The sequence below is a fragment of the Haematobia irritans genome, chromosome 3, assembly GCF_050003625.1.
Source record: "Haematobia irritans isolate KBUSLIRL chromosome 3, ASM5000362v1, whole genome shotgun sequence".
Lineage (NCBI taxonomy): Eukaryota > Metazoa > Arthropoda > Insecta > Diptera > Muscidae > Haematobia > Haematobia irritans.
In genome coordinates this window covers 183,430,304-183,449,413 of record NC_134399.1, presented here as the reverse complement: position 1 = coordinate 183,449,413, position 19,110 = coordinate 183,430,304, and the positions used below count along the sequence as shown (strand labels likewise).

Sequence of the window (19,110 nt, the reverse complement as noted above, 5' to 3'; positions counted from 1 at the left end):
TGGAGATACACTGAAAGAAAAAAAAATTACCTAATATGAATGATATGCAACCTTAATTTTAGGACACGCAATTTACACAACATTTATAGCAAATTTCTTAAAAAAAATAATTACATTATAGTTAAAAAAAAAGTTCATAATATTTGTTCCAAAAATTTATTCATTAAATATATAGAGAAAAAAATTACACGAAAAATTTTCCAATGAAACAATATTAAATTTTCAATGTTCAATATTCAATTCAATTTTAAACAATATTCAATTAAAAATTTAATTGATTCAACAAATGTTTTAATTGAAACAAAAATCTATCACAAAAATTAATAGTATCAATTAATGTTTTAATTCATACTATCATATCTGTGATTGAAGACATTTCAATTAAAAATTAATTGGATAATTTAATTTCGTCATTGAAGACAAAAACAAGTATATACGGCCGTAAGTTCGGCCAGGCCGAATCTTATGTACCCTCCACCATAGATTGCGTACACTGAAGTCGTATTGTCCTTATAATTAAGTGATTTCACTTAAAAATGGGTATCATAAAATGAAAGAAAAAATGTTTGGGCTAAGGTCAACTTGACTTTAATAATTCAGAAAAATTCTTTAAATTTAATGAAATTGTCTTTAAATTTGGTGTCGTTTTGCATCTTGACTACAAAGCAAAAAATCGTTCAAATATAGGACATGTTTTTCAACACTTTATTTTAAAGACGTTTTTTACTTGAAACATAGCATAATTTCTACTGAAAGTCGAGTCTTAATTTGGAAAATAAAGTTGTCGTCAACTCGTTTTTAAAGGACTTTGATAGCATAGATGAAAAACGAAAAATTAACATATGCTTCCTAGAAGCAAGAGCACGAAACCTAAATTTAAAAGAGAATTGTGTATCCTTACTTGCATTCTCCGCTTCTTTGGCTCGGAATCAATACCAAAATTTTTAAAGTAAAGACAAAAACTTTGGAACCGGGCATGCTTATTTTTTAGTGTAGAAACTTCTACGAAAGACTGTCATCCACAAATTTCAACTCACATGGTTGTTAAATATCATATACTACCACCACATACCAAATTTCAACCAGATCGGATGAATTTTGATTCTCGAAAAGGCACCGGAGGTCAAATCTGGGGATCGGTTTATATGAGAGCTGTATATAATTATGGACTGATAGGAACCAATTCCTGCATGGTTGTTGGATACCATATACTAACATCACGTACCAAATTTCAACCGAATGTGAAGAATTTTGCTCTTCCAAGGTGCTCCGGAGGTCAAATCTGGGGATCGGTTTATATGGGGCCTATATATAATTATGGACCGATATCGACCAATTTTTGCATGGGTGTTTGAGGCCATATTATAACATCACGTACCAACTTTCAACTGAATCAGATGAATTTTGGTCTTCCAAGTGGCTCCGGAGGTCAAATCTGGGGATCGGTTTATATGGGGCCTATATATAATTATGGACCGATATTGACCAATTTTTGCATTGTTGGTAGAGACCATATACTAACACCATGTACCAAATTTCAGCCGGATCGGATGAAAATTGTTTCTCTTATAGGCCTCGCAAGCCAAATTTGGGGGTCCGTTTATATGGGGGCTATACGTAAAAGTGGACCGATATGGCCCATTTGCAATACCGTCCGACCTACATCAATAACAACTACTTGTGCCAAGTTTGAAGTCGATAGCTTGTTTCGTTCGGAAGTTAGCGTGATTTCAACAGACGGACGGACGGACATGCTCAGATCGACTCAGAATTTCACCGCGACCCAGAATATATATATACTTTATGGGGTCTTAGAGCAATATTTCGATGCGTTACAAACGGAATGACAAAGTTAATATACCCCCCATCCTATGGTGGAGGGTATAAAAAATGTGTGTAGGACACGAATCATGGAAACTTGGGTCTCTCCGTTAAAGCCGTATGTCTTTGAACTAGGGACATTTTTCTTTAAAGTAAAGGAAACCATTTTTTTGGATGTGAAGATAAACTCACTCATCGATAAACTCAATATTAAGATTTTAGATCAAACCGCTTCAAATATATTCTAATATTTATTTTGGTCTTCAAAAAAAGCATTGGTTTAAAGGTTTTTTGGAATGAAGAAAATATTTTTTACTTTGAAATATCTGTTATAATGTGGATTTTTAAACTGGCAGGTGTTTGTACGTGAACAGCGTTATTAATGTATCGCAAAAAGGGAATGAAAATTCGATCATGTAAGATATGTATCCCAATTTTAATTTTATTGATTATAGATTTAAAGCCTAAAAATGTCTTTATTTTAAAGAAGCAATATCTTTGACTTCATCATCTTCTTTGAGATCAATACCAAAATCCTTAAGGGAAGGTTAAATTCTTTGAATCCAAGTAAACTTTTTTTTTGAGTGTATAGTAAGTTTGCCGTTCCGTTTGTAACACATGGAAATATTGATTTCCGAGTAGATATAGAGTTCTGGCGATATAACCATGTCCGACTATCCGTTTGTCTGTCTGTTGTAATAACTTTACAACCTTCGATAATGACACAATCGTGCTGAAATTGCGAGAGATTTGTTTTTGTCTGCAAGCAAGTCAAGTTCGTAGATGAACTATATCGCCTCCCTTTGGTATCTTGAGCATCTAGACACCCAGTTTTACCCGATTTGAAATCTAGAGATATTATAGGTCCATATATGTGCCGAATATGGTGTGAATTGGACCATGTTTTGATAAACCCCATATAGACCCATCTCCCGGCTTGACTTCTTGGGCTTCTAGAAACCGCAATTTTTATCCGATTTGGCTTATTTAAAACAGTGTAACAGGTTTTATTTTCTTTGTTTTAATAACGCATTGTGGAATTCTCAAAAAGAGTAAAATTTAGCTCAATTTTTCCACGTTCGCTTTTCCTTTAAAGGTCCCGTATACAAAAGAAACCAGTCGATAACGTAGTATTCAAGAAATCTACGATATCACATAAAACATTTTTCTTTACATGTCATGGATATACCATTTCGAATTTTATACAATTTTAGTTTTAAAATTTTTTCTTTGCAAATTGCTTCTCGGTCCACATAGTGTTAAAATGCAAATGACAGTTGGAAATAATTGTCGCAATAACCCATAAAATATGAGTTTTCTTTGTCCCATCAATAAAAACTATAACAATAGATATAATTTACCAAACGAACTATATAATTTCTACTATCTAGCTATCTATCTATCCATCCATTCAACCAAGAATATCGTGTGAGGTGGTACTACTTACCCAATAAAATCTCAACGGTGGCCTCACTCATATAATCGTGACAGTCGAACGTTTTGCCACCCTCTGACTGTAGTTTACGCACCACATTGCGGGAATTTTCATTGAATAGATCAATGAAACTCTTCAGAACATTTAAATGGAATGTGGGTGCAATCAACTTGCGATGTGAACGCCATTTATGACCTGTTATCAAATTAGATAAAAGATTGAAAATTATTAGTAAAAATACAAAAAAAAAGAAATAATCTCAAATTTTTATTTTATTAATAAATACATGTTAAATAGATATTTAAAATGGTGAAGTCATATGAAATTTTCAAAGTTTTAACAAAATTCTTCCTTAAAGTCCGGTATGTCGCGGAGGCTAATATTGTAATTCCATGAGGCATCGTTAACCGACAGTAAGGTTGAATTACACACCATGCGTCAATCCGTGCGTTGATGGAAGGGTTGATTTTTTTCTGTTTGCGACAGACTATTCGAGCTTTTGATTTCAAAGAGTAATTTCAACTCTTCAATCATCGGACGCATTGAACGTATGGTATGTAATTCTACCTTTAAAGATAGATTTTTACCTCAAGCTATATTTCAGTGAGCCGTAAAGGCTCGGTATGTATTTTTGGTGAAGCTCGATATGTGAAAATTTCGTTTGCGCGCCGATTATACAGTTTTGCCATGTATTATATGGGAGCAAAATGTACACAGTCAATAACAATGACTCACGAAGTTTTTGTTAGAAAAAACAAAGTATTTCTTATAGGTAACAAAAATTTCGTTCTAGGTGCATATCGGCCTTAGTGATGAATTAAAACAAGTATATACGACCGCAAGTTCGGCCAGGCCGAATCTTATGTACCCACCACCATGGATTGCGTAGAAACTTCTACGAAAGACTGTCATCCACAATCGAATTACTTGGGTTGTGGTATCTTAAAACTTCTTATTCCTGCATGGTTGTTGGATACCATATACTAACATCACGTACCAAATTTCAACCGAATGGGAAGTATTTTGCTCTTCCAAGGGGCTCTGGAGGTCAAATCTGGGGATCGGTTTATATGGGGCCTATATATAATTATGGACCGATATCGACCAATTTTTGCATGGGAGTTTGAGGCCATATATTAACACCACGTACCAAATTTCAACTGAATCAGATGAATTTTGGTCTTCCAAGAGGTTCCGGAGGTCAAATCTGGTGATCGGTTTATATGGGGGCTATATATAATTATGGACCGATGTGGACCAATTTTTGCATGGTTGTTAGAGACCATATACTTACACCATGTACCAAATTTCAGCCGGATCGGATGAAATTTGCTTCTCTTAGAGGCCTCGCAAGCCAAATCGGGGGATCGGTTTATATGGGAGCTATATATAATTATGGACCGATGTGGACCAATTTTTGCATGGTTGTTAGAGACCATATACTGACACCATGTACCAAATTTCAGCCGGATCGGATGAAATTTGCTTCTCTTAGGGGCCTCGCAAGCCAAATCGGGGGATCGGTTTCTATGGGGGCTATATATAATTATGGACCGATGTGGACCAATTTTTGCATGCTTGTTAGAGACCATATACTAACACCATGTACCAAGTTTCAGCCGGATCGGATGAAATTTGCTTCTCTTAGGGGCCTCGCAAGCCAAATTTGGGGGTCCGTATATATGGGGGCTATACGTAAAAGTGGACCGATATGGCCCATTTGCAATACCATCCGACCTACATCAATAACAACTACTTGTGCCAAGTTTCAAGTCGATAGCTTATTTCGTTCGGAAGTTAGCGTGATTTCAACAGACGGACATGCTCAGATCGGCTCAGAATTTCACCACGACCCAGAATATATATACTTTATGGGGTCTTAGAGCAATATTTCGATGTGTTACAAACGGAATGACAAAGTTAATATACCCCCCATCCTATGGTGGTGGGTATAAAAATTTGATAAGCAACACTATGTCAATTTTAGCCAAGGATATATAATAGTTACTAGTTCAGCGACACGCCGCTAGCCGTCACGATATTTCGTCGCGAATTTTGGTCTTCCCACAAGAAATACACGTTAACAGAAATGTTCGTTATAACGCTGTTATCGGCATTTTATATTATTTCTCATAAATGCCGGTATGCATTTCTTGAGAAACTGTCTGTTGCATGTTTGTTATACAGGTTGAGATGTATTTGTGATGAGAACAAAACATAAACCATCGATAATATCGCGGAATTTTCTTTAGCAATACTCTCTATGCCCATAAAAAAATACAAAGTACAAAATCGAAAGCATGTATCCCAATGTGAGAAAATTGGTTTAATTTCAATTATTTTTTTCTTGCTCCTACGACATAATTCAAAATAAGAAAAAGTTAAATATACAAAAAATTATATACAGAATTCTACTAAATTGTAATTTCTCACAAATTTCTAAAATGAGTAAATTTCACCTATATTGTGTCCGTCTTGCACTTTGTATGAAAATAAGGACATTTTTATGAATGTTAACTCCACTTATAACATTTCCATAAAGAAACCTACATTTTCTTTCATGATGGGTTCACTGCACCTAAAATACCTATAAATTTCCAATTTCAGGCAAATTGTATATAAACTACGAATTCTATAAACCCAAGATGTAAAATCGGGAGATCGGTCTATATGGGGGCTATACCAAAACATGGAACGATACGGACCATTTTCGGCACACCTTTTGATGGTCCTCAAGTACCTCTAGATTTTCAATTTCAGGCAAATTGGATACAAATTACGATTTCTATAAGCCCAATACCCCAAATCGGGAGGTCGGTTTATATGGGGACCATACCAAAACATGGACCGATGCTCACCATTTTTGGCACACCTCTTAACGGTTCTAAAGTACCTCTAGATTTCCAATCTCCGGCAAATTGGATAAAAACTGCGGTTTATATAAGCCCAAGAAGTAGAATCGGGAGATCGGTCTTTATGGGGAATATACCAAAATATGGACCGATACTCACAATTTTTGGTACACGTATTTGTGGTCCTACAATACCTCTAGATTTCCAATTTCAGGTAAATTGAATAAAAACTGCGGTTTCTAGAAGCCCAAGAAGTAAAATCGGGAGATCGGTCTATACGGGGGCTATACCAAAACATGGACCGATACTCACCATTTTTGGCACACGTATTTGTGGTCCTACAATACCTCTAGATTTCAAATTTCAGGCAAACTACGATTTCTATAAGCCCAAGACCCCAAATCGGGAGGTCAGTTTATATGGGGACTATATCAAAACCTGGACCGATATAGCCCATCTTCGAACTTGACCTGCCTGCAGGCAAAAGACGAGTTTGTGCAAAAATTCAACACGATTGCGTGATTACAACAGACAGCCAACGTGATTACAGGACGGACGGACATCGTTATATCGTCTTAGAATCTCTCCCTGATCGAGAATATATATATATATATATATATATATATATATATATATATATATATATATATATATATATATATATATATATATATATATATATATATATATATATATATATATATATATATATATATATATATATATATATACTTTATATAGTCGGAAATCGATATTTCGATGTGTTACAAACGGAATGACAAACTTATTATACCCCCGTCACCATTCTATGGTGGTGGGTATAAAAATCACTAGCAAATATGCATTTGCAATTCTGACCTATATATGGAAAATTGTTAGAGAAATTTTAAAGCTGGACCTTTTTTCCGTGCGTTTTTTTTCTATTAGAGAAATCCATGTGTTTCTTATAGGCAGCCGAAATAAGGTCATGTCGGGCTTAATCTAGTGCTGCATACCGGGCCTTCTGGTGAAAATTTTGCTGTTCATACGGCTATTTTGCTGTTCATGCATGGCTATTTAATAGACGAAAATTTTCGTAAGGACTAGTTATCGATTGTTTACATTTTTTCGGTCTTTAAGTTTGATATTAACTTATATATGTAAACAGTCGATAAGAACGCCCACCGAAATTTCCAACAATTTCCATAGATTTCTTATTAATAACAATGGATTGGTGTAGTGTAATACATAGTCGGCCCTACTATAGCTATTCCCCACTCGTTTTAAGTGAATCCACCCACACTGCAGTGGATTTGTTAATGGTGCATATCACAAATTTGAATCTTCGTGCTATTACATTTTCTTTCTTTTTTGGATTTTAACCACTGTGAATTATATAGAATTTCCTCTTATTAAAAGCCTTCCTTGATAGCTTGTGATCTCATTGAAATTTAGCAAAAAATAAATCCGTTGCGTCTTTCAATTCATTATGACTACAACTCATACTATGATTATCCATTTCTTAATTTGACTACGGCTAATGTTCAAATTTGTTTGTTTTTGGTTCTTGATTAGAGAAAGAATATTTCTTTGCATAACACTTGTACACTTATTTTATAATAAATATTAATTATTGTCATAAATGTCATAGAGTAAGGTCGATTGGAAACAACCTCTAACATTAATTAATGTGTATCTGTTTTAACTGTAGTACTTACACTACGACTGATGGCAATTTGAGACATGAATAATAATAAATTAGCTTTTATAAATAAATAAAAATTATTTGATTGTTTTTCTTCCGGCCGTCTGATCTTAAAAAAATTGCAAGAAAACATAGTATATCCCTGGGCTATTTTGTGGGAGGAAAAGGGAATTTTTCAAGTTAAGTTTTTCCATACCCTACATTCAGTTATTGTTTTCATTGGATTTTCATAAGAAAAAATTTGCAGGATTATTTTATGGTGAAAAATATAATTATGTTTGATATTTTTTAAAATTTAAATAATTTACAATCTAAGCCCGTTTGAATATCGTTTTGGTATTTTGGTCTGGAATTGAACACGGCTCTTCAGGGTGCAATATGACCATACCATACAATGCATCACAATGACTCAAACATTTTCTAACTGCTTAATAGGGTTGCCATTTTGGTCCGATCGGACCAAAAAAAATTTAATTTTTAAATTTGGTCCGATGGTCGGGCCAAATGGAATTTGGTTGATTTTGGTCCATTTTCGTCAAATCGATAACTTTTTCAAAATTTTCTATTGAAATAAAATTTTGTCAACATTTTGTACAGAAATAATCTTTAAAAAATAACTTTATATAGATACAAAATTATGCAAAAATGTTATATAGGAAGAAAATTTTGTAAAATTTTTATACACAAATAAAATTTTTTGGTAACTTTCTATAGAAATAAAAGTTTGACAAATTTACTATAGAAATAAAATTTTGACAAGATTTTCTATAGAAATAAAATTTTGGCTAAATTACATAAAGAAATACAATTTTGACAAAATTTTCTGTAGAAATAAAATTTTGACAAAATTTTCTATAGAAATAAAATTTTTACAAAATTTTCTATGGAAATAAAATTTTGACAAAAATTTGTATAGAAATAAAATTTTGCCAAAATTTTCTATAAAAATAAAATTTTGGCCAAATTTTCTATAGAAATAAAATTTTGACAAGATTTTCTATAGAAATAAAATTTTGACAATATTTTCTCTAGAAATAAAATTTTGACAAAATTTTCTATAGAAATAAAATTTTGACAAAATTTTCTATAGAAATAAAATTTTGACAAAATTTTCTATAGAAATAAAATTTTGACAAAATTTTCTATAGAAATAAAATGTTGACAAAATGTTCTATAGAAATAAAATTTTGACAAAATTTTCTCTAGAAATAAAATTTTGACAGAATTTTCTCTAGAAATAAAATTTTGACAAAATTTTCTATAGAAATAAAATTTTGACAAGATTTTCTATAGAAATAAAATTTTGACAAAATTTTCTATAGAAATAAAATTTTGACAAAATTTTCTATAGAAATAAAATTTTGACAAAATTTTCTATAGAAATAAAATTTTGACAAAATTTTCTATCAAAATAAAATTTTGACAAAATTTTCTGTAGAATAAAACTTTGTCAAAATTTTCCATAGAAATAAAATGTTGACGAAATCTTCTATAGAAATAAAATTTTAACAACATTTTCTGTAGAAATAAAATTTTGACAAAATTTTCTATAGAAATAAAATTTTGACAAAATTTTCTATAGAAATAAAATTTTGACAAAATTTTCTATAGAAATAAAATTTTGACAAAATTTTCTATAGAAATAAAATTTTGACAAAAATTTGTATAGAAATAAAATTTTGACAAAATTTTCTATAAAAATAAAATTTTGACAAAAATTTGTATAGAAATAAAATTTTGACAAGATTTTCTATAGAAATAAAATTTTGACAAAATTTTCTCTAGAAATAAAATTTTGACAAAATTTTCTATAGAAATAAAATTTTGACAAGATTTTCTATAGAAATAAAATTTTGACAAAATTTTCTATAGAAATAAAATTTTGACAAAATTTTCTATAGAAATAAAATTTTGACAAAATGTTCTATAGAAATAAAATTTTGACAAAATTTTCTCTAGAAATAAAATTTTGACAAAATTTTCTCTAGAAATAAAATTTTGACAAAATTTTCTATAGAAATAAAATTTTGACAAAATTTTCTATAGAAATAAAATTTTGACAAAATTTTCTATAGCCCTTTCCGACCGTGTACGCACAATTGTGCGGGTAACTTTAAGTCTCTATAATTTCTTTAATATATGATGTACTGCGATAAGAGCAGCAAAAAAATAATTGTGTATGCTCTCTCTTTGTCTAAGAATGTGAAGAACCGTTATAAATATTTGCTTTTCATATTAATTTTGTAGTTTCAGCAACGTACTTTCGGCATTTGTAAAAATGAGTGGAAGATGTAAGTTTGCAAATATATTAAAATTATTTAAATTGTGGAATATTTCATCAAATAAGTGTTTTCAATAAGAGAACATTTTAAATATTGTATGCAAACAGTAACTACGTGATTATTTTGTGTTTTTAGATATTTTTACGTCCGGACTTTTACCGGAATTTACCGGACCGCAACAATTGTACGTATCCTGAAAAAAACAGGATACAGGATCAAACTGAACAAACTTAATAATTTAAATTGTTCTATGTACACATAAATAACAGAATTCAAAAATTTAGGAAAATCTATCACGTGGATCGGCTATAGGTCGGAAAGGGATAGAAATAAAATTTTGACAAAATTTTCTATCAAAATAAAATTTTGACAAAATTTTCTGTAGAATAAAACTTTGTCAAAATTTTCTATAGAAATAAAATGTTGACGAAATCTTCTATAGAAATAAAATTTTAACAACATTTTCTGTAGAAATAAAATTTTGACAAAATTTTCTATAGAAATAAAATTTTGACAAAATTTTCTATAGAAATAAAATTTTGGTTAAATTTTCTATAGAAATAAAATTTTGGTTAAATTTTCTATAGAAATAAAATTTTGACAAAATTTTCTATAGAAATAAAATTTTGACAAAATTTTCTATAGAAATAAAATTTTGACAAAATTTTCTATCAAAATAAAATTTTGACAAAATTTTCTGTAGAATAAAACTTTGTCAAAATTTTCTATAGAAATAAAATGTTGACGAAATCTTCTATAGAAATAAAATTTTAACAACATTTTCTGTAGAAATAAAATTTTGACAAAATTTTCTATAGAAATAAAATTTTGACAAAATTTTCTATAGAAATAAAATTTTGGTTAAATTTTCTATAGAAATAAAATTTTGACAAAATTTTCTATAGAAATAAAATTTTGACAAAATTTTCTATAGAAATAAAATTTTGACAAAATTTTCTATAAAAATAAAATTTGGCCAAATTTTCTATACAAATAAAATGTTGACAAAATTTTCTATAAAAATAAAATTTGGCCAAATTTTCTATACAAATAAAATGTTGACAAAATGTTCTATAGAAATTAATTAATTAATTAATTTTTTTTTTGTTCGACGTTTTTAAAAAAATATAATGAAATGATTAATCAAGCTCGAGGTCGATTAATCATTTCATTAAATTTTTTTTAAAAAGGTCGAACAAAAAGAAAATTAATAAATTGAAATGAAATTTTGTCAAAATTTTCTACGAAAAAAAAATGTTTAATAGAAATAAAAATTTGATAAAATTTTTTATGGAAATAAAATTTTGGAAAAATTTAACTTTTAAATTATATTAATTTTAAATTAAATCCGCTGGCACGAATTTTGGAAAAATTTTGAACCAAAATAAAAATTCATTGTGGCAACGCGGCAGCTTAACCCTAGACTGCTTATATACGTCTGAGAGACGTATGCTTTTTTTAGTTTTTCGCTCTCCCTCTTGAAAAGGAGTACCTAAATGTGATTTTTTTGTTAGACAATAAATAAAAGTTTAGCTAAAAATGTGTTTAAATGATAAGGATTTGTAATAGAATCGGTGTAAGTACAAAAATTTAAAACAAAAATCCACAAATTTTGTCCACATGATACGTCCCACAGATGTATGTTTAGCTTATCCGTGATTTTCAGTAGATTAAGCTTTCTAGGGTTAATTCCTTCTCAAGACATTGGAATGACGGACATGCTCTGTTTTACTCAGAAATTTATGAATCAAATTTCGAATATCCTCGAGGTCACCCGACTTTTATTACAGGTTTTGAACTTAAAAATTTTGTAATTGATTTTTCATAGTGTAATTTTGAGAACCAACTTACCTGTACTTATAAGAAGACCATCGCCAAGCCAGGGTTTAAAGAATTTATATTCTGATGCTTTATCAATGTACACCTGACTGCTGAGTAATATTTCCACATCTTTGGGATCATAGATGAACACCAACAGTTTGGGACCAATCCACATTTTGCATACGTGTGGAAATTCGGCACTTTTACGAATAACCGTACTGAAAACAGCTATGTTAAAAATACTTGTGAATACGTATTTATTTTGTAAACTATTTTATGTTTTATGAGTGTGTATACGATACGCTTGATTTTGGGTAAATTGAAGAAGAATTGAAGAATAGACGTACTACGATAACAGTACATGATTATACCGATTTAGATTTAATTTAATAAAAATATCTCAGTACTTCCTGACGAACTCACGAAGAGCTGAGAAAAATATCCTGTACTCAAAATAAAAAATAAACAAGTATATACGGCCGCAAGTTCGGCCAGGCCGAATCTTATGTACCCACCACCATGGATTGCGTAGAAACTTCTACGAAAGACTGTCATCCACAATCGAATTACTTGGGTTGTGGTATCTTAAAACTTCTTATTCCTGCATGGTTGTTGGATACCATATATGTTAGTATACGTACACGTACCAAATTTCAACCGAATCGGAAATATTTTGCTCTTCCAAGGGGCTCTGGAGGTCAAATCTGGGGATCGGTTTATATGGGGCCTATATATAATTATGGACCGATATCGACCAATTTTTGCATGGGAGTTTGAGGCCATATATTAACACCACGTACCAAATTTCAACTGAATCAGATGAATTTTGGTCTTCCATGAGGTTCCGGAGGTCAAATCTGGTGATCGGTTTATATGGGGGCTATATATAATTATGAGCCGATGTGGACCAATTTTTGCATGGTTGTTAGAGACCATATACTAACATCACGTACCAAATTTCAGCCATATCGGATGAAATTTGCTTCTCTTAGAGGCCTCGCAAGCCAAATCGGGGGATCGGTTTATATGGGGGCTATATATAATTATGGACCGATGTGGACCAATTTTTGCATGGTTGTTCGAGACCATATACTGACACCATGTACCAAATTTCAGCCGGATCGGATGAAATTTGCTTCTCTTAGGGGCCTCGCAAGCCAAATCGGGGGATCGGTTTATATGGGGGCTATATATAATTATGGACCGATGTGGACCAATTTTTGCATGGTTGTTAGAGACCATATACTAACACCATGTACCAAATTTCAGCCGGATCGGATGAAATTTGCTTCTCTTAGGGGCCTCGCAAGCCAAGTCGGGGGATCGGTTTATATGGGGACTATATATAATTATGGACCGATGTGGACCAATTTTTGCATGGTTGTTAGAGGCCATATACTAACACCATGTACCAAATTTCAGCCGGATCGGATGAAATTTGCTTCTCTTAGAGGCCTCACAAGCCAAATTTTGGGGTCCGTTTATATGGGGGGCTATACGTAAAAGTGGACCGATATGGCCCATTTGCAATACCATCCGACCTACATCAATAACAACTACTTGTGCCAAGTTTCAAGTCGATAGCTTGTTTCGTTCGGAAGTTAGCGTGATTTCAACAGACGGACGGACGGACGGACGGACATGCTCAGATCGACTCAGAATTTCACCACGACCCATAATATATATACTTTATGGGGTCTTAGAGCAATATTTCGATGTGTTACAAACGGAATGACAAAGTTAATATACCCCCCATCCTATGGTGGTGGGTATAAAAATCAAAGATAAGATCAATTTGCTACTTCACACTTATAGTGGGACATATTAGAAAACTGTTTATGTTGCTTTAATATGCTTTGCTCCTGTTTTTCGACAGCCTGTAGATTGCTAAGAATACATTCGGAAAGTTTTTTCCACGTTTATTCCAATCATCCCAAAGTAAAAACGAAATTTTACACAAACCAAATTGCCCTTTCTTATAAAGTATTCTCTTTGAGAGCAATTAAATACGAGTTTACGATAAACTATTCAACGATAGCGTCAAAAGTCTAAAATGATGTTCTTCGGAAAAGAAAACTCTTTTTTCAGGGTGCAGAACATTTTTTACCTAGTGGTTCATCCCAATTAATCCCCTAAATGCTGATTTTTTTTTCAAATTTCTAAATAGTCCAAAAATTTATGTTTACTAAATTCGAAAATGGATTTGCAAAAAAATTAAAGTGTGCAAATTTCGACTTTTTGTTCTGCTTTAAATCTCTAGTTGAAATTAACTTCTCACCAGGGACTCGGAGCGGGCGATTGTTTTGCGCTCCTTCCCACCAGAAAAATGGAAGTAGCTTTACAAACACTTCATTTTAAGTACATCAAGGGATTCTCCATCACGATTGCCACAGTTAGTAGGTTAGATTAGTATAGTGGTAGCCCGATATTTCAGACTCACTTAGACTATTCAGTCCATTGTGATACCACAGTGGTGAACTACTCTCTTATCACTGAATGTTGCCCGATTCTATGTTTTGCTCAATGACAAGGTACCTCCTTTTTATAGCCGAGACCGAACGGCGTTACACATTGCGGTAACAAACGAATTTTTTTGGTGATAAAAGTTTAAAATTTTCGAAAAACAAAACAAAAAACTCTGACAAAAGAAAAACGTTTTCGGTTTTCTTTGCGTGTATGATCATAGGCACTATCAGAAATTTTGCTATTTTATTTTGTATGCTTTGAACATCATCCTTTTATAATCATCATCAATATCTTTCGTTTTATTTTTATAAAATTTTTATTTCAATTGGTGCAGTTTCCAAATCTGCTAGCTACCTTATATGGTAGTTCCCGATCTACATACAAAGTCCGTATCATTACATAAAATAAAAGAGATTTCGGGTAATGAGGTCAATGATTGATTGGGATTTACAGCGGTTTATTTATTTTATATAACCAACGCCTGATTTTAGTTTTTTATAAACCGTTCTTGCAAATTGTTTGAAATTTGGAATATGCAATTTATAATAACACATTCTACAATAATAAATTTAAATATTCAAGACAATTTTTAATATCAGGAACGAATATGCTGAGAGGATCACGACAGCCATTTAATGCTTAGTTTTAATACATTTTTGTGTGTTTATAATATATTTTTGTGTTCGTGAAAAAAGTTTACTGAGAAAAACTATGATCTCAATGTTTGTTTTGAATTGATGGCACTTTTTATCGTCCTTTGTACGGTGTAGATGTTTTTGGCACAAAATATATATACTTAATAATTTTTATAAAATTCTCTTTATAGCCACAATATAGTTAAATTAATTTTTCTTAATACATATTTACATAGGTTTCAAAGTCACCGGAATTTTTTAAAAATGTTTTTCAAATTTGATGATTTATTTTAAATCAATCGTGTTTATTTTTCATTTGTACATTGGACACAATTATGAAAACACGATTTCTTAGAAAACTCTTTAACTCTGTTTTATTTTCGCGTTAGTGTTTCATATGAAATTTTTAAAATTTATTTTTATGAATATTTCCATTTTGTAATGTTTTTATATTTTATTTCTTTTTGGGGTTTTAAAGACTTTCATTTCTTCTTTAATTCAGTTTAACATCCATACTTTTGTAACTTTGTTTAAATGAAAATGATTCGTTACTGATATCCTTTTGTTTATTTTTAATAATATTTTTCTTCCATTTTATGCCACATCAAAGTTTCAATTTATTATCCAATCTTATGTTTTGCTTCAAGGCATATCTCACACACACACATAAATGCACAAAAATATAAAGGAAACGACACATACATGATGCTGGTCCAAGCACATCAAATAAATGACCCACTATGGGTAATCCTTTGGGTCCAGGCAATTTATCAGCCAACTCGTAGAGATGTCGTCGAGACATACGCCAATAGATGTACCATAACGATAGCAGCGGAAGCAACAGGAAGTAAAAGACACTTGCCGGTGATATCAATTGGGGATCTTTTAAAACTTCCAAAGTCATTTTAATTTATGTTTGCACGGTTACCGTTGTAATAATGAAAAAAATTGATTCAATGTTTCACCAACAATTAGATAAGTGTCCGGGCACAGATTTAGTTAAAGTGGCAAAGGAAATGGATTTCGAAACGTTGTTTTATTTTAGTTTGTTGCTCAATTTTAAATTTTATTTCATTAATTAGAGTAGAAAATTAATTATGAAATAGATATGTTATTATCTACTCTCTCGGATAGTTATTTTTTCCACTTTGTCACTTTTTCATCATTTGTGTGTTCTTTGCGATTTTTTTTGTAGGGAATTTTTTCTTTTTGAAAATTCTCTCCCGTAACCGTCCGTTAAAGTTGAAAAAGCGCGTCCGCGGTAAACTATGAACATGCCGCAAAGTGCAGCTTACTTATATAGCCACTGCCTTGGTTAAGATATCTAATCACAGTTCGGTTCGTTTTGCCTACTCTAATCCATAGGCTCATATATACTCTTATAAAACACCATACATCCAGGTTTGTATTCGTCTGGCAATCGGGTTTTCAACGCATAGCTCAAAGCAGCACATTGGGTCAATTTTGTTTTTGTCGATATGTGATAAAGAAATTATATTGGTGATGATACAACTTGTCGATATATTGTATAAATGTCAGCTAATGCATAGATTCTAAAATTTATTTTGTGTGTACATACACTTAATTAATCACTAATTATTTAGATTAATTAAGTATGTGTTTATTTTGTACACTCGAAAAAAATTTACTTGGAGCCAAAAATGTTAACATTCCTTTAAAAATTCTGGAGTTAATTCCGAACCAAAGATACGATACGACTTCTTTAAACTAAAGACATTTTTAGCGACTTATCTGGCTTTTAAACTGGGTTCAATAAAATTAAAATTAGGATACAGGTCTCATTTATTGAAGTTTCATTCTCATTTCGCGGTATATTAATATTCACGTACAAAAAAAAAAATTATAATGGATACTTCAAAATAAAACAAGAATATACGGCCGTAAGTTCGGCCACGCCGAAGCTTATGTACCCTCCACCATGGATTGCGTAGAAACTTCTTCTCAACACTGCCATCCACAATCGAATTACTTGAGTTGTGGTAACGCTTGCCGATGGCAAGGTATCTTAGAACCTCCTAACACCGTCTTCTAAATTGTAAGGAAGTCCATACGTGGTGTATATTAAATCAAAAAGGACCGATTAAATACGTATATAATTCAGTTTGACAAAAATTTCTATAGAAATAAAGTTTTGACAAAACTTTCTATAGAAAAGAAATTTTAACAAAATTTTCTATAGAAATAAAATTTTGACAACATTTTCTATAGAAATAAAATTTTGATAAAATTTTCTATAGAAATAAAATTTTGACAAAATTTTCTATACAAATAAAATTTTGGTAGATTATTTTTTTTCCTCGAGTGGCAACCATGATTATGAACCGATATGGACCAATTTTTGTGTGATTGGAGATCGGCTAAATATAACTATAGACCGATGTGGACCAATTTTGGTATGGTTGTTAGTGGCCAAATACCAACACCATGGACCAAATTTCAGCAAGATCGGATGAAATTTGCTTCTCTTTGAGGCTCCTCAAGCCAAATCTGGGGATCGGTTTATATGGGGGCTATATATAATTATGGACCGATGTGGACCAATTTTTGCATGATTGGTAGATATCATATATCAACACCATGTACCAAATTTCAGCCGGATCGGATGAAATATGTTTCTGTTAGAGGCTCCGCAAGCCAAATCTGAGGGTCCGTTTATATGGGGGCTATGCGTAAAAGTGGACCGATATGGCCCATTTGCAATACCATCCGACCTACATCAATAACAACTACTTGTGCCAAGTTTCAAGACGGACGGACATGCTCAGATCGACTCAGAATTTCACCACGACTCAGAATATATATACTTTATGGGGTCTTAGAGCAATAACAGGTTGGCTGATAAGTCCACGGTCTAACAAAGAAAAACACATTTTTTTGTCAAAATTCGTTTTTATTATTCAACATAGTTCCCTTCAAGAGCGATACAACGATTATAATGACCTTCCAATTTTTTGATACCATTTTGGTAGTACTCCTTCGGTTTTGCCTCAAAATAGGCCTCAGTTTCGGCGATCACATCTTCATTGCAGCCAAATTTTTTCCCTGCGAGCATTCTTTTGAGCTTTGAGAACAAGAAAAAGTCGCTGGGGCCAGATCTGGAGAATACGATGGGTGGGGAAGCAATTTGAAGCCCAATTCATGAATTTTTGCCATCGTTCTCAATGACTTGTGGCACGGTGCGTTGTCTTGGTGGAGCAACTCTTTTTTCATCTTCATATGGGCCGTTTTGCCGCGATTTCGACCTTCAAACGCTCCAATAACGCCATATAATAGTCACTGTTGATGGTTTTTCCCTTCTCAAGATAATCGATAAAAATTATTCCATGCGCATCCCAAAAAACAAAGGCCATTACTTTGCCAGAGGACTTTTGAATCGGAGACGGTTCACCGGTCGCTGTCCACTCAGCCGACTGTCGCTTGGACTCAGGAGTGTTGTGATGGAGCCATGTTTCATCCATTGTCACATATCGACGGAAAAACTCGGGTGTATTACGAGTTAACAGCTGCAAACACCGCTCAGAATCATCAACACGTTGTTGTTTTTGGTCAAATGTTAGCTCGCGCGGCACCCATTTTGCACAGAGCTTCCGCATATCCAAATATTGATGAATGATATGACCAACACGTTCCTTTGATATCTTTAAGGCCTTTGATATCTCGATCAACTTCATTTTACGGTCATTCAAAATCATTTTGTGGATTTTTTTTTATGTTTTCGTCGGTAACCAACTCTTTCGGGCGTCCACTGCGTTCACCGTCCTCCGTGGTGCTCATTTCACCATTGGTATGAATTTTGCATACCAATCAATTATTGTTGATTTCCCTGGGCCAGAGTCCGGAAACTCATTAAGTTTTTGCTTCCACCGTATTTTTTACCTTCAGAAAACAGTATTTTATCAAAACACGAAATTCCTTTTTTTTCATGTTTTTCACAATAACAACAGTTGCTTCACAAAAGACGCTTTATCTCACAAACTAATTGACTTACAGACGTCAAATTTTGACACGAATCATTTGAAGGTTAGTACTATATAAAAATAATATGCACTTAATACTAGCGACGCCATCTATGTGTCAGACCGGGGACTTATAA

At 32.2% G+C, this 19,110-nt stretch overlaps 1 protein-coding gene across 1 annotated transcript in view; it reads right to left on the bottom strand.

The window, feature by feature from the left end:
* Cyp4g15 (Cytochrome P450 4g15) overlaps positions 1–16,276 on the bottom strand; it is a 31,705-nt gene extending 15,429 nt beyond the window's left edge. The window contains exons 1-3 of the mRNA XM_075300190.1: positions 15,699–16,276; positions 11,926–12,123; positions 3,269–3,451 (exon numbers count right to left, since the gene is read on the bottom strand). Coding sequence (XP_075156305.1) covers positions 3,269–3,451; positions 11,926–12,123; positions 15,699–15,900 — 583 coding nt within the window. The 5' untranslated portion in view covers positions 15,901–16,276. The remainder of the gene's footprint in view (positions 1–3,268; positions 3,452–11,925; positions 12,124–15,698) is intronic.
* Positions 16,277–19,110: the final 2,834 nt, after the last annotated feature.